The sequence below is a fragment of the Cyprinodon tularosa genome, unplaced genomic scaffold (genome assembly GCF_016077235.1).
Source record: "Cyprinodon tularosa strain WSP-4 unplaced genomic scaffold, ASM1607723v1 ctg242, whole genome shotgun sequence".
Taxonomy (NCBI): domain Eukaryota; kingdom Metazoa; phylum Chordata; class Actinopteri; order Cyprinodontiformes; family Cyprinodontidae; genus Cyprinodon; species Cyprinodon tularosa.
Window position 1 is genome coordinate 12,243 of NW_024038901.1, and position 17,480 is coordinate 29,722.

A 17,480-nucleotide genomic window follows, 5' to 3' on the forward strand; every position below is an offset into this window, starting at 1 on the left:
CCCTTCATGCTGAGTGAGCAAGCAGTTTTGGAAATTGACTGCTGAGTACTACTAAGAGCTGGACAACTTCTTTATGGGATAATAACACTGAACACAGCAGGAGAACAGAATGCAGAGGGAACAGCGAAGTAGAAAAGTTTGCAGGGTGTCTGCGTTTTTCAGAGCATCATGCTGTTTCTAAACTGCTTCTAAAACTTGACAGGTAAGAGAGAGATGCACCTTGGGAGCCATGAGAGGATTCTTTTTTTTTTTTTTTTTTTTTTTTTTTTTTTCTGTGGGTTTACCCTTTTGTTTAGTCATTTTCCCTTGAATACATAAAACATCCTGACTTAATAATTAATTGGTTTTAGCAGATTTATTTTCTGCTTCTAAGTAACAATACAGTTTTGTGAATAAAAATTTTGTAAGACCTGGAAGTGGTGGGCGTTGCAGCCTAGTGGTTGGGGCATTGCGAGTGGAATTCTGAGGTTCTGTTCAAGCCCCACTCCCACGGACTGCCACTCGGGGTCCCTAAGCAAGACCCTTAACTCCACACAGTTCCCCAGGTGCTGCACAATGACAGCCCACTGCTCCCTAAGGGGATGTGTTTAATGCAGAAAGTTAATTTCACTTCTCTGTACTTGTGTCAGTGTAATGACAATAAAATAAAATAAAATGCTGGAACCTCTAGCATATTGGATATTTACTGGATAGATGGAGATATTTTGACTTGATGCCAACCTGTTTTGAGACATGAGCCCACTTTATAGCCTCATCCACTTGGATTGTGGGCATAGTCTGTTGCTGTAGTAGGCAGTAGATTTTTTTTTTTTTTTTTCCTAGTTGCAAAGCCCTGCATCGAGGCAATGAGTATAACTGGGGCCCCTCTTATCTCTAGCCCTTTAGCAATGGGATTACAGTTCAAAATGGAGATGGCCAGCAACACAGGGCCAAATACTGCCAACTCCAGCACAATCTTTGTCATGGCTCATACCATTCCAGATCCTTTCACTGGCCAAAAATATTAAATAGCTGCTTTAAACGGGGGAGAAATATGTGCTGTAATTTTTCTTCAGTTTTCCTTTTCTAAACTGATTTCAGTTGCACCTTGCTTCACTATCTGGTAATAATTAAGTTTATACTAATTGAGATCTTCCAATTAACTTTTTAGAGGTCTTTGTAAAGTACCATGAGATGACAGGTGTTAATTGGTGCAATATCAATACAGTAAACTGAACTGAGTTTTATATGGATTCAGAGTCATGTCATACAGTCAGACGGTTAAATTGGTTAAATTGTCTGTAAGAAAGCCCAGCTGTTTGCATCGAGTCACTCCTCCTGAATTAGCATGTGGCCTAAAGATTTAAATCAATTAGAGCCCTCATTCAAGTTGCAAGAGGGGCATGAGAATGTTTTCTCTTCCTGTATGGATATGGCCCTTTTTTTTTCTTTTTTCTTTTTTTTTTTGTTTCCTCCCCCAGACTATATACCGTTCTCAATGACTAGTTACCTGTAATGGGTGGAAGGTGTTTGAGCAGCTGCTGCTTTAAAACTGAATTCTTCAGAAATGTCCAGATAGTGCAAAACAATAAAGATCCTAGAGACATTTGAAAATCTAACTGAATTTTCACCAAGATTTATACCGAGGTATTTGGATCGTTGCTTTACCTGGTTAATTCCCAGTCATCCAGCATGGAAACGACCAAACGGGCTTAAATCAGAAGCAATAGGACTTTCCCTCAGGTCTGGAAAAGATGCTTTGACACCTATCCAGAAGTCTTTGTCTATTCTGTCAGCTCACAGTAGTCCGGTTGCCTCTAAAGTCTGTGTATGGAGAAAGGTTTCCTACATTTCATGTCTATATTAAAGCTCAAAATTATTAAAACGGACCAAAGTTATGTTCAGCCTTCCTTATGTTGCTGATCTGCAAAGTATTTATTTTCCCTTAAAATTTCATCAAATGCATTACTTTCAAAAACTAGTTTGGATTTCAATCACTCTGAAAGGTGACCTTAATTAAAGGGGAAATGGAATTCAAGCTCTGAAACATGCTTTTAAAGCAAAAATGTTTCACAACAGTGAAAATGTAACACTAGATGGTTAAAGTCTGTGACAGTGAGATATCAGTTAAACATGTGAGAACAATGATGAATTGATATAACTTTGAGCCATGGAAGCCCAAGAAGAGTTAGTGTTTAAAAAAAAAAACAACAAAAAAAAGATTTTCCAAAAACCTAATTTTGTAAACGAACAAATGGATTGATGCAAATTAATTACCCAGCCTTAGTTTATGGTTTGGCTTAATTATATAATGCATCCTTTAATTCATGTATCTATCCATTTATAGAAAGTTGTGTTTTTGAATGTTTGTATACAATTTTAATCTTTCAAGCTCTACATTTTTTTCTGATAAAACAACTCTATAGAGTTCCTTTTTTACTAATATAATCCATGACATACTGTTTCCTTTGTATTTTTCTTTAGGAGGGGACACCTGCAGCCAAGATGGAGGTGAAAACATCCCTTCTAGACAACATGATTGGTGTGGGGGACATGGTCCTCTTGGAGCCCCTGTCTGAAGACTCCTTTCTGGAAAACCTAAAGAAGCGTTTTGACCACAATGAGATCTATGTAAGTATTTGACTAATGTTTGGGTTGTTTTTTGTTGAATGTGTTTTATTCTGTTGTGCTTAATTAGCAGTTTGACCAAACTAATCATACAATAACTTCAGACCTCATTTTTGAAACCAAGGAACAGAAATTAAATATCCAAGAAAAAATGCATTGACATGCATTTTTGGAGTCTATATTCCTTCAGATGCATTAAGCATGCTAACCCCTGGGTTCCAAAAAAGTAAAAAAAAAACAAAAAACTACTAGACTTTGTTTTCAAGTTTGAAGACATTTCGCTTACCATCCAGGAAGCTTTTTCAATTCAAAATGTTTGGAGTAGCACTGAGTTCCAAGCTTTAGAGTCCAACAAAAACCTTGTTATGGCTTATAAAACATGCAAATAGAACCGAAAGAACGGGTCCATCCCTTATGAATTGGGAGTCAATGAGGTTGTTGTTGGCCTGCAATACCCAATACTGGCCTATGCCTCTGAAAAAGGAGTCGTTGGGGTCATTTTTGGCCTGAATGAGCAGGCAAGATATTTTGGTCCCTTGCATAGTGATAGGTTGAGATGTTATAGGAAGGAATCGACTCTATTGCAGCGTTGTAGGTTTTTGGGAGCTGGAACCTGAAGCCACCCCCTCTGTTTAAGTTTGGCTTACTGGATGGGAAGTGACATGTTGGTTGGGCTGTCCCAGCTGATTGCAACAATTCTAGTCAAAGTGGTTCCATTGAAAGGAACTGGCTGCTTGTCTGAAATGGGCAGCTGCTCTATTTTTGCAGCTTCAAATCCACGTTAATCTAGAGCAGAGCGGTGATTCTTTCAAAAGAATAAATGTAGAGATTTATTTACCCTTTTATATGAAAAGGCGAAAACCTAGACCATGATTGTTCTTCAGTTTTGAAGAACAATCATCTTATTTAATGCCAGCTGTTCTTGCAGTGAGCCTACCCAGGCTATAAACTCTTCAGAGTTTTAGTTCTTCCCTCATTTCTGCTTCTGGTCAAGAAAGCCTCTCATTAACATGTCATACTTTTATTGACATTGCACAGAGCCTTTTCCTCTTGTACACATCCTCCGCACTTTTAAAGACCTCACACTGCCTCTGGTGTTCTGTTGAACAAGAGGCTGTGGGTGGCTGTGGTGTTGCCACAGGGAAGGCCATGCTCCACTCATGTCAGAGTGGCTTATGCAACAGCTATTACCATGGAGAGCAAGGAGAATGTTTCAGGTTGATGCTTCACAGTGCTGTTGGAGCACCGTTTTATGAGTAGGAGGATGAAGATGATAGCTGGTTACATTACCTTTCAGATGGCACTGACGAGGGCTGTTTGTTTTGTACCTGTTTGGACGTTACATAAAGTTCTGTTATATAAATTCAAACTGTGGGGTGGGGGAGCACTGGTTTTAGTGATATTAAAATATGCTTGACATCAAGGTGTTAAATTAGGCTTTACTACCTAATGTTTGTAATAGATAAATGAGAAGTCTTAAACTAAAGTTAACTGGAGATCATTGGCCCTAGTTAATGTGTAGCTGACTACTAATTAATATTGAAATAGGCTACATACTTTGGTAACCCCAGAAATCAAATTTGATCCAATAGCCAGGATTAAAATAGGTTTAAAACAAGCTGGGGTGGGGAAAAAAGTGAAAATTTTAGTTAAAAATGCTATTTGCAAAGTGTTCTTTACTTGGAGTTGGAATATACATATTTGGAGAACAGAAGTGTAAAACACAATAAGTAATCAAAGATTGGCAGCATTTGTATGCCGTTTGCACAGAGCTGCAGATACATTCTCAGAAAACTACTGCCCAGTGCAGATTCCTTTAACTTCACAATGTCAAAGTAAGTGAAACGCAGCCTCAGTTTCACTTTAGGCATTGCATGCCTCAACACCTGACTGAATACTTAGCTTTGCAGTAGAAGACTCACTGCCTTCTTATACATTTTTTATTTTTATTATTATTATTTTTTTCTAAGGCTCTACAAAAGAGGTTATCTCTTTGGTTGGTTTGTACAAAGCCTAAAATATCCTACACTTAATCTAACAGTTCACACTTCTTTGTTTTCTTCCCAGACCTACATTGGCAGTGTGGTGATCTCCCTAAACCCTTATAGGTCTCTTCCCATCTACACGCCAGACAAAGTGGAGGAGTATCGCAACAGGAACTTCTATGAGCTTAGTCCTCACATGTGAGTTGGTTCTCCATTTCCCAAAAAAGTCAAGAAAATAATTTTCCCATCATGCTAGTTAGATTACAATTTTCCAAGGATGTTTAGGGATTTAGAAGTCTGATAATTTAAACTTTTGTTGTAAACAATCACTGTAACCTGGCCCAGGTAAGGTTCTGGTGAATCGGAAATCAGATCAATGTTTACTTTTTCATGTTTGTTTGTTTTTTTCACTGCTGTTGCCCACAACCTCTCATTTGGCAACATAGTCAGGATTGCTGCTGGTCAGCCAATACAGAACAAAGCCCAGCTCATCAATTAAGTTGACATGGCTCTAGGCAGCTGCAAAGCCCCTCAAATACTTCTGCCGAAAGAGCAAATGTACCAAAATGGAGAATCTGCCTCTAGACAGAAACAAGCTGAAACTTTGGTTTTGGAATCCCGGGAATCAAGTTTGGCTCTCAGAAATGTGATCCTTTTAGTTTCATTCTATTTTTGCTTTCATTCAGGTCATCTTCTACTGGTGATTAGCCATGGTCTGGACAGAGACTTGGTTTAATTTGAATAATATTGCTTTGTTGTATTTAAAAGAGAGGGGTTAGTGTTTCACAGATGCAAATGGAAGTTTTAGTCACACAATAATTCAGTAAGTCTTTGTAGAAACTGTTTTAATATAAAGGGATTTGTTCAGAATTGGTCTGACACAGCCTGCTACAGTTATTTCTTTTCTTTCCAAGTGTTAAGTTTTTACCAGTTTTCTATGGCTGAAAAAGCAACATGAGCAAGAACAGTATTCAACTTTAGCCACTGTCATTTTAGTCCAGTATTCAGTCAATCCTGAAATTATGTATAATTTTTTTCCAAACCAAACAGTTCGTGTTTTCAGTCCTGTTTTTTTGCATGACTGAGTCTCAACTGACTCAGCAGGGGGATATTACCACAGCGACTGGCGAGTGCTGAAGTTGATCAGTGTTGAGTTTCAATTAAAGCAACTGCAGGGGATGGTGGATCCATTCCTCTTTCTTTGATCGCAATTGCACATGCTTAAAGAGCAACATCTGAAGCTCCCAATATGTCAAAGCAGATAAGGTCAATATCTCAATTGGTTCCAAAGATGTTAGGCTTGTCCTGATTGCAAGAAACTATTGACCTTCATAGAAGCTAATCTGGCCATCAGTTTCTTTCGAACATTGGCTTGTTATTTTTATAGAGACAGGACTTTACTATTATTTTTTTTCTTATTAAACAGTTCAGTGCAAATATGTTTTTATAAATTGTAGTCCTTAAGAAGAACAAAAAAAAAACAACAATGGACCGATGAACAGTCGGTAGGTCTGAGCAAAAGGAAAACTCGAAATCGGTGCTGGTGTATCTATACAAAAAAGGAATTTTCAACATAATTAATGCAAGCAGTGTTTAATAAAAAATAAATAAATAAATAAAAAAATTCCTCCACCTAATGCAGGTCCTTATTAACAACTCTATTGGCATATTTATTACTTGAAGAGTTGTTTTTTTTTTTTTTTTTTTCCCCCCAGACAATTTGCAGATAACTCTAAGAACAGGGAAAAAAAAACATGCGACTTAACTAAAAAGGTTAGAGCAAGATCAGATCTGCACATAATGGTTTGCTGGTGGTAGTTTACTGATCAGTGCAAAGGAGTGCCTTCAAACATGAAATGTCAATGAAAATCAGGCAAATGTTTATCTTGGACACCTTGTTTGGATAAATGTCACGCTATTTTGCATTCTATACAGAAAAAACCCTTTTAAAGTGTGATGACAAATCAAAAGCATGTCAGTCTTCCTGATTGTGGAATTGCTTCTTTCATTTTGTGGATATAAGTTGAAGTGATTGTACACAAGTTTTTGAAGACTCATTTGGAAAGTTAGAAATGTAAGACGAAGCACTTTCATAACAGTGAATGTTATTGTCACTGTTACTTTTACTATAAAGAAATATAATCCAACGTCTCTAAATTTTTCTGAAATTCAGCTTGCAACAGTGGGCTATATTTATATGCCAAAATGATTCAGCTGTTAATGAGGCAAGCGCTGTTTTCTATTGACTAATAAAATAGAGTTTTGCTGTATCAGGAAGACATGCAGTGGTTACATTTTTCTTTCATCAGTACAATCAATCACTTTCTGTTGGTTGAAGCATTTTGACGATTAAAATCTTGGTCAGGTTCCAGCATCAAGTACATTCTGTCAAAGTGTGAAATGTTTTTATACGGAGCATAAATGAATGCCAGTTAAAAACGCAATCTATTGTTATTTATTGCTTTATTTGCTATTCTCAGCTGCAATTCTAAACCACTATGTTATTCAATTCTTAAATGTTTTGTCCTTTTTGTCCCACTGCTTTGTCAGTTCTAATGAACTGCACAGTCAAGCCAATCTTCATTGTCTATACAAAAGTGTCCCATCCTTGACCAGCTCAGCTGTGTGCTCACCAGCCAGATGAGGCACCTCCATGATTAAAGAGCAGGTGCTTTTCTATATGCATTTTGTTCATTAGAGATGAACTAATCACTGACCATCACAGATGGCTTTTACTTATCTATTGTACGTTGCTTGCCACTGAAAACGGGCACAGATTGAGAGTTGTGTGTGTGTGTGACGTATCTGTGTCTAAGTGTGTGGAGTTTGCGCCTGCTCTTGGGGGGCGGGGCAGAGGGGGGTTGTGTTATCCCAATGTTTAATGAGGTATTGAGACCCTGATGCTCTCAGAACTCAATACTTAGTGCCGCTAGAGCATTGGACACAGGGAGGCATTAGGGGTGGCTAATGGAGCAAAGAGGCTCCCTTTGCAATGTACATTGAGGCTTCCAGCTGTCATGCAAATGGTTATGACAGATTATCTGAAATTTCTCTGTTTGGGGTTGAGTGTTTTGGAGGCCAATATTTTTGTTGTTCTTAAAAGCTGAGATAATTGACTCTTGCTGTTAGACATCTACAAAGCCTGTTCCAAAAAAAAAAAAAAAAAACTTTTTTGTAAGGCATGACTGTTTTTAAATTTCCCTTTCGGCAGTTTCCAGAAATGACCTCTTGCCTTGTGTCTCCGAGGCAACATGGATCAAAATTAATATATGACGGGGCAAGCTTAAACAAATGTTAGCATGATCAAAGGCTATTTTAAACATATTTTAATCTTGATTTAATACAACTTTGTTTCAATACTTTCAAAGTTTTTTTTTTGGGAAGTTTGTAGCAGATAAATGGACTTGAGCCAGAAGACCTGGGAAGTCTGGGCAGGTGATAAACTGATAAGTCTGTAATGTATTTTGGTCCCAAGCCATTCAGCGATTTATAGACTAACAGCTTTATTTTAAAGTCTGGTCTAAGAGATAAGAGTATAAGTGCTTTAGCACTGTGGTGATGTGCTCCACTTTTTAGCTTTAGTGAGGATGCAGGCTGTACCTGTGAACACACCATTGCAGTAATTCATTCTAATAAATGGATGAATACGTTTTTTTCTTTCTTTCTTCCCCCTAGCTAAGACATTAGTACTTCATTCTTGGTGATGTATGTTGGTAGAGGTAGAAGTGGTGGTAGAAGGCTGACTTTTTTTAATTTTTTAGTCTTTGTGCCTCTTAAGGTTTATGTCCATCACTATACTCAGATTGGTGTAATTTTACTTGTCAGATAAGTTAAGTGGTACTTTTCACAATTGTAGGAAAGGACTTTAGAGTCAGATTCTACATTACAGCTTTAAAACTGTTTTCAGTTGCTGTCTGTATTAAAACTCAAACCAAATGGTGGATGTTTTAAACGTTGTGCCATATGTACAGTTAGGACAAAAATTATGCTCATTTTAGCCGTAGAACGTGTTACTTTTGGCCTCTAAAGTAACTGATTTCAGAAAACCTAGGAAAGTTGTGCCGAACCTTTTTGTATGTAGGTGGATTTGAGTGGGCACTTGTTGAAGTGGCATTTTGACTTGAGTAGGCAGGTTCAGCCCTTTGCAGTGTGTTGGCGTTTGTAGTCTTAAACTAGAAAGGGATGATGAAAAAGCTTTTGCTTATTTTTCCACCAACTTTTTCTGTGACAATAAAATGCCAAAATTTACTTAATTGCTCTGTGCTATGATTTATAATCTCATGACGTGTTTTCATTGAAGGCTTTACATGTTACTACTGATTAGAAACTTATCTTTCCCATAAGCATTGCCAATGTCCACATTTTCCTCTTGTTACCAATTTGATTGGTGTTAAATTGAACAATATTATTTTCCTCTGTGAAAATTCTGCAAAATTATTTGGATTCTATTCTATTGGTAGAATCTTTGTTTTAAAACAAAAACTAGGCCAAGTCAATACCCCAATTGCCATTTAAATAAGACTATTGCTAAAAAATGTGTTTTTGTTATTACGACAATTATTAAAAATATTTTCCTAAAATTTTCACCTAAAAATTTATTCTTTTTTTGGCTTAAAGCAAGAACTTGAAGCAATGTCATCGTTATTCCAAATATTCATGTCCACGTAAGCAAGCCTTGTGTATCATTAAGATAAATATATTGGCAAGTGTCGACTGGTTTGTTTACACTGAATGTGAAACCTGTGAAAAATTTTAGATTAATGTGCTTTTGCTCGCCTGGCATTACGCTTTTTTACCAAATTCTCGAGAGATAAAATTGGAATGGACCACTACCTTCTCTACAAAATGCGTTTGCAGCGGCACTTAAGACTATCTGTGCCCCATTTTGAGGCCTTGTCTCATGTTGGGGAACAAATCACCTGGACAACTGTTGTGCGGGTAGGGGGAATCACCTGGACAACAGAGGTAAGGAGAAACGGCGTTCTAGAGTTCAGACTGGAGCAGAGGGAAATCGCTGCCCTCCTCCGATCTCCTGCTTCCTTAGAAGAGGACTGCTTTAGATCAGAGAAGCAGGTTGGGCAGACAGACCACCAGAATGGGGTAGAGGTGTTGGCTGCCTGGTGTAATGTTTTATCTTACTAACACCCTCATTGCATTTGCAATATTTAATAGAAAGGTTATGGGTTTCTCTCGTATTTCCAAGGATGGTGCATCTAAAGCCCATTAGCTCTTGACACTGACTAAACTGCCAGCCTCATTTACTGCTGTGAGGATTGTTTACTTTATGGTTTCTCTGTTGTCCAAAACTGTCAAAAGCTTCATTGTGAACCCTTTCAATTTGAGAACAGTGCAGTATGTACCTGGCTCATAAAATATCCAACAATGAAATGTGAAGCACACATTAAAAACAGAATAGAGGAGTGGTCCAGAGATTTGTTTCTCTATGAAACCTCATATCCAGTGTATATTTGGTGTTTACTTAAATTAATTAAAGAGCACACATGAATGTTGCCTCAAGCTTGCTGTCATGTGTACCACAACTGAACGTTATTTACATTTTAAACAGTTTGCAAAGGCTTGTGTCTTGCACTGCTATTCATGATTTGTTTGACTTTTTTTAAACAAACAACTCTATAGAAAGATGAGATAGATATGACACCGAAGCCTACAAACGTGGTTCGTTTAATAATTTTTTTTCTTTTTTTAATGAACCCAAGGTAAGATTACATGACCTACCATGCTTATCTTAAGGAAACAAAACAAGCATTCCTGTTTAAAATAGTCACATGGACACCCTTGGGCTGCTTTGATTTCATGCTTATTGATCTTATTAGGTTTGCATCAATGCCTACAACTATGCAGCACTTTAATGCATGTTCTGTCAATGATGCTATACAGTGTTTTTGTTTAATTTTACTCTATTTTCCCAATTTAAATGTAGTTTTAATAGATTTCATTTAATATAAATAAATTATCCTACCTTTTGATTTTAGTTCTTGTAATTCAAGAAATATTTCAGTGTTGTTAAAAAATATATTCCTTACTAGCTTTTTGCACATTTAATGCTTTCACTGACATTTTTAAATGCTTCAATTTTTATGAGAATGACTAACTCACCCATTTTAGTCTAGGTGTAAATCAACAACCAATCACTCTAATTTCTTGGTGCATGTCTGACTAAAACTTAGTTTTAAGTCCTTTGAAATACACCATACTTTTGACAATACTTGCGGTATAAAGAATGGAGGGAAAAGTACAAGGTATGTTTTCTGAACTTCTGAAGCATACTTCTCTTGCTCATTTTTAAATCAAGCCAGAGTTGTTTTTAAATTCTTGACTGTAAAATGGCCAAGGAAAGTGGAAGATGAAATCCTTCTGACACAACATACCCAGGTAGTATCAAAGTAATAATCTTCCTAATAGTGCTCAGAGGAGGCATCAGCATATTCAACCTTTTGTGGATGTTTTGCCATATTGCACTGCATGCTTTTTTTCCTGCATTTATAAAGATCACACAAACTGCCTGCGTTGGTGGTTTCCCTCTTCTGTGGAACACTAAATTGGTATGCTCAGACATAAAATTAAAGTCCTGAACCCCCTCAAAGTTAAGTAGCTGAGGTATCAGACAATCTGTTGAATGATTAAAGATCCCAAACAGCACAGCTTTTTAATTTGTAAAATATGAAGTATTTTGACGCACCTTGCGCACGTCACTCTAATATCTCTTGAATGTTAAGCAGTGATTATTATCTACCATTTTACTTCTTTCTTCCAATTTGTGTTGATCTTCTGACTAGCACCTTTCTCTCAGCATATCATTGTGAACAGATGGCCAACATCTGTCAGAAGCAGCATCTATTTTGCGTGTGTGTCTGTGTGTGTGTGTGTACATCCGTCCCTACCCCCCCACTTGCACCAGCAGGATAGTCTTAAAGCTGCCTGGTGCCACTGTATTTCTGTGTGTTTCTTGTATCAGCCACCCCCTCTTCCACCTGGTCATCAGTATCAGGAAGTTGCTTCCTTGGCTTTTCTTTCAAAGCCAAGCGGATTTCCTGAGGGCTCTGGAAAAAACAGGGTCATGCTGAGATCAGAGGCCACTGTTTGGCCTGTGAATGTGTACAACCAAAAACAGAAGCTGTATTTGCCAATAAATGTGCACAAAAATTATTACTGAACCACATATACAAGTTGGTACTCTACATGTCCATATGAGGAAATGCCCCTGAGAAAGACATTGTTTTTAAAGCTCCTGTCATCCTCAAGTAAATGGGTGGGCATAAGTCCAACCCATAGATTACTGCTTTATTAGTGTCTACAAATCACAGCTTTTAAAGTGTGCTGAATGTGCCTTCCAGTCACTCCACCCGTTTTAAGATTCAGGTCACAAACAGCAGGCCCATCATCTACTCCTGCTGGCCCATTTACCAGAGGCAGAGAGGGAAAAGAACTGACTAGACCATTTTCTGCTGCTTACCTCATGCCAGTGTGGCTTTGTGCTCACCCGCTGCCACGTGCAAATCCAAATTACAGCCTGCAGGCAGATGTGAAGGGGAGGTGCCAAGCAGCATTTATAGTCCAAGGCCCTATTCCTGCCTAACCCTCATCTTCATGTGCACACAAATACATGCACACAGTGCTACACAGAGTGATATGGGAGGCCTTTGGGATTTTGGGTAACTTACTCACTGCTTCTTTAGTCTTTGATGGGGACCCTGGTGCTTCATCATTTTGACTGCCATTTATAGCCTGTTGCTACTCAGGCTGCCTTCAGGGTCCTAATGAAAAGTTAATTCTAGGAAATAAATTATTTTGCAGCTCTGTTTGCACAACCGTTTGGGATTGTAGGCATGGACACATCTAAGCAAAGTTATTTTTTCTGTTAAGTTATATAAGTTTTATAATTTCAAATGAGATATTTACATTGTGTTTGGGTGTGGCTTGTTTCTCCTGACCCCTATTCATATTGTAATCATTGATGGCTTTTTATAAGGTGTGTGTGTGTGTGTGTGTGTGTGTGTGTGTGTGTGTGTGTGTGTGTGTGTGTGCATGCTCTAAAAAGGGACCTCCTCCCCTCTTTTGACACCACCGGGCCTCATGGGATAGCCCACCCCCTCCTCCAAACTCCTGCTGGCTCACATGATTTGTTTGGGGATGAGATAATTGTATGATGGCTTGCCCATTGCCAGGATCAGGTCAGGACTGTGCAGGGTTTTCACAAAGAAAACATCTGCTATACTTTTTTAAAGCAGTGACGTAATGTCCGATGGCAAGTCTAGACCACACAAACTGATGTTCTGGCATAGTGGTGGACATGGGACAAGGGGTGGGTTAAGATGAATTGTATGGGCGTGGATTAAATGAGAGGGTTTAGGTTGAGTGGACAGAAAATGGAACGGAGTTGTACAACTGTTCATAAATGCAGTCCTACTCTATAAATATATCAAGAGGAACAAATGGAATAATAATTAGACTGTTTTCAAGCATTTATTTTTTTTATTTTCAATTAGCAGTTTTTATTTTCAATTAGCAGTTAACCAACTTATTAAACAATTTATATTTTTAACAATGATCTAGGCTCAATGAAAACTGACTGCATAAAGGTTATTTTTCTAAAGCTACTTTCAAACTGACTGAGCCATATCTGAACATGTACTGTAAATTTTGGAATATCTCTTTTGCTAGAAGTTTTGGGTTTCTCCCTAAAATACTTTTTTCTTCTCTGAAAGGTAAGAGCTTTTGTAGTCGGATTTCAATTTATTGGTCAATCTGTACATTAATGTACAGAAGCATGCAGGGTAGGGCAGTTCTGTGTTGTTCAGTTCTTGATGTAATTGAAGAAATTGAGTTTTTGTTTAGCTGTGAGAGGTAAGAGACTGTTTGGCACTGTCTCGATTATCTGCAAAATAGACAGGATACTGCAATGTTATGAAATGGGAGGCACCCACAAGTGTAGAGGCATATTCGAAGTGAAATGGCTGAACAATAGGTGGTCGAATCCTTAGACACTTCACCCAAAATAGCATTCCATTAGTGGTCAGAATAAGTGCTGTCCAAATAGTGCTGGTAGTTTTTCAGAAGGTTGGTCTCAATTTTGACTCTTATCATCCATGTGATGTGATATGATCCATTTCCATTGTGTTATGTCTGGATGAGCTAAGCAGTCCATAGTTGCTTTCCTACCCACCATAGTGTTCTTACTTTTGACCCTACAAAAGGTGAAAAAAGGTAGATTTTACCCAGGTTGGAATTGGCCAAAGGCTTTCATAAATGTTTGTTTTCAGGATCTTAAAACAGATTGTTGTAGTATTCAGGTAATAACTTTCTATGACTAAATATTTGCTTGATAGAGATGTTGAGATCAGAGAGGTTTCAAGTGCTTGGGACCTGGAGGCAAGCACAAAAACAAAATTGGACACGAGGGGAAACTTTTTTTGAAGCATTCCTTCCAAATTACCTTAAACTTTACTTGCCCCTTAAATTGCTGAGAAAATGTGAATGTTTGTCTTGATATTATGAACAATTGTGGAGTCCCCGGCAGTAAATTATATTAACTCCTATTGTATTTAAGCCAAAACAGCCGTTTTAATCCCATGGCTAAGGTTATTACAATAAAAACAATAGTTTTTGGGTAGAATATTTTTTTTTTCTTTGCCTCATGGTAATGTATTGAGATTCAGTCTGTGAGCAGCAGACTGCCAGAACTGCCCTCAGTTGCAGATTCAGACTAAACCAGAAATGAGTTTGCCTTCATGCCAAGAATATAAATGTAACCTTTGGTGGTTTGCAGACGGACAGCCTAACAGTGCCAGCTGGTGCTTCATACTCATGTAAATTTTCATCCATTCAAAGTATTGAAGAACAAATACCCTCTGGAGTAAATTGTAGAGCTTAAGTAAGCTTTCTTCAGACTTCTGACAAAACATCAGCACAGGACAATCGAGGTCTCTTGATGACTCAAGTTTACTTTTATTTTCCATGATGACATGAGCCTTCTAGCTTTAAGTGTGCAGCTGTGTAGTTTCATAGTCGAGAAATAAGTGCGGAATCCCTCTCAGTTGGAAAATGGTAGCGAATACTACCTCTGTATTGCATCTGCTGGTTGGGGTTCGGTCTCTCCTTCAAGCAGGTGGCTTTGTGTCTTTATTCGTAAATGATTGAAAAATTGTCTGTGAGATGAATTGATGGACTATTGTCTTTATCGTTTGTGATAAGGGGGCTTTGAAAGGTGATACCTTCTATTAACTGAGCCATGTATACTCTGACTCTCACAGATATTGATCAGGCGTTTAGATTTGCCAATTGCTGGGCCAATAGCGTAAAATTATTAAAATTATTATATATTTTCGTAAGAAAGTTTGGATAGGAAAGACATGTTCAAAATCATCTGGTTGATCTTAATGAACAGACCTAAGCATCTAACAGAGGTAGATGCTTAGAGTAAGCCCATTATCCTAAGGTTTACAGATAGAAAAAAACAGATCATTATGATGTGGTTTTCATATGAATCACACCCTCCTATTTATTCTTCATAAGGTATTGTCATAAAGGGAACAATTGAAGTACTGTTCTTGTATTCAGAGTGGTTGTTATTGCTTTAATGAGGCCTCATTCCCATTGTACAAGTGTCCCGGAATGTCTGACAGTGAGTTTTTTTTAATTAAATTCACTCCCCTTGCATCACTTACTTATCTATCAAGGTTTGTTTATGCTTCTATTTAGTAATTGCATTATGTAAATTACAAATGTGCTTGGGTATGAACAAAGGAGAAAAAGGTCTGAATAATGATTGAATAAGACCGTAGCCAAACATTTTGCCCATAAATCTTTGTTTAAATATTAGGGTTGTTTTCCTTCGATAGTCATGTTTCAGAACAGCAGTAGGAAATGGACAACTGTGCTTCCAAATGTGATCCAGGCACTGTCGCTAAATAAAGCTGCAAGCCACTCCAGGGTAGTGGATGCCCCAAGATGCAACCTAATTTCCGATGAAGCCACATGCTTTTGATTATAGGAGACGCCATGTGGCCTGGTGCAAAAGCCTACTTATTTTTTACACTGCTTCTTGAAACTTTCCGTCAAACTGGCAAATGTACTGTCAAGCTGCAAATTTTCAATATAGAGATGGACTGATCTCTCTCTCTCTCTCATTTATCTTCCAGATATGCTTTGGCAGATGAGGCCTACCGTTCACTGAGGGACCAGGACAAAGACCAGTGTATCCTTATCACAGGGGAAAGTGGAGCTGGGAAAACAGGTGAGGACTGTCGGGTATCATTTAGATGTACACAATGAGTCAAACACCAGAATGGTCTTGGTTGACAATTTATAATTGTATATACTGCACTTAAAATATTATACTTGTGAGTTTTGTTTTTTTTTTTTTCAGAAAGTGGTGTACAAAACTTGTTATATTAGCAACTTTGAAATTGTATTAAGGTAGAGTCCATTCAAGAGTATGATTTACACAGTGTGGACTGTTGAATTGAGCTTCAAAAGGTACCACACACAAATGTATCTAGCCAATAAGATGGCATGATTGCATTACTTGTGTTTTATGTTTGCCTGAGAATTAGATGGCATTAGAAGCAGCTTATCGAATCTGAGGAGGGGGAAAAAAAAAACTGTTGCTCAGTCATCCCGGGTTATTTTCAGAAGAAGGTAAATTATGCATTTCATATGACATGAGGAATCGGAGCCTGACGGAAGAACAGGAAGAAACAATTTTATTTATTTTTTTAACCTTGTACATCTCACAGTGATTAGTTGGGAGAAGGATTTTGCACTCCTTTGTGTTTAATCAATTCTAAAGTTGGCACAGCTGCCTAGTTGAAAAAATAAGGACTGTCTGTATGCTTATTTCCTGCTTCATGAGCTTTATGCAGATATTAAATTTATTTTTTATAAGAACTTGGATTGCTTGAAAGTACCAACCTAGAATCACAGTGCTTGATTGGCAAGAAGAGTGATCTGACCTCTACCCATCAATCAGATGGATTGAAAAGAGGAAAGTGAGAAAAGACTTATCCAACAATACAGATGAATTAAAAGCTGCTATCAAAGATCCCTGTGCTCTTTAACAAATCCACAGGGACGCTCAAAGCTACACTGCATTAATGCCATAATTTGTACATGAGACCCTGTCCTTATATTGGTTGCATATCCTATATAGTACAGGAGCATGTTGTTCAGCATTTCTAAAGTGAAACCCTTTTTAGTTTTGTCACATCCTAGATTTGAGGAATCTTTTTCTTTTTGTTCTATTTAGTTTATTTATATTACACCAATCCACAACCTGTCATCTCAAGGAACTTTACAGAGACAATTCAACCAGATCATCCAGTCAGATTGGTTCAACGTTTTTTATCTGAGGAAAACCAGCTGATTGCATCAACTCATTGACTCGACAGCAATCCCTCATACCAAGTATGCTTGTAGCGACAGTGGAGAGGAAAACTCCCTTTTAACAGGAAGAAACAAACATCCAATAGATTTGGGCTCTGTGTGAGCGATTATCTGCCGAGGCAGACTGGAGTTCGAGGAGACGGAAGCAGGCACGTAGTAAGAAGCAAAGATACTGTTGTGAGACTTTACCAGAAGATTATCAATATATTAAATAACTAGGACTGGAAGTTGTTGTTAAGAGGTAAATCAAGGGTAAAAACTAATTATCATGATGAGAATGATTTAATTTGCTTACTGACCAGGGTTTTAGCCTCTTTCCTAAAAGGTTGGACTCCTGAATCCGACTGTTAAAAAATCAGTTGTCTTTCACCAATTTAGTAATTTAGGCTCTCTTAGCAATGTTATTAATCACCAACTACACAAATGTCTCTATTCATTCGGATGCTTCTCAAAGAGTGAACCCAGGTTGAGGGATAAATCGTTCAC

The 17,480-nt window shown here is 37.8% G+C and overlaps 1 protein-coding gene across 8 annotated transcripts in view; it reads left to right on the forward strand.

The window, feature by feature from the left end:
* Positions 1 to 17,480, forward strand: part of myo1b (myosin IB) — a 67,797-nt gene that overhangs the window by 11,719 nt on the left and 38,598 nt on the right. For 6 of the 8 annotated variants that reach the window (XM_038287629.1, XM_038287631.1, XM_038287630.1 and 3 more), the window contains exons 2-4: positions 2,464 to 2,610; positions 4,675 to 4,790; positions 15,752 to 15,846. In XM_038287629.1, the coding sequence (XP_038143557.1) occupies positions 2,485 to 2,610; positions 4,675 to 4,790; positions 15,752 to 15,846 (337 nt within the window). In that variant the 5' untranslated portion in view covers positions 2,464 to 2,484. Of the gene's footprint in view, positions 1 to 2,463; positions 2,611 to 4,674; positions 4,791 to 15,751; positions 15,847 to 17,480 lie in introns of those variants that run through there. The other 2 variants (XM_038287635.1, XM_038287636.1) reach the window with 1 other exon arrangement.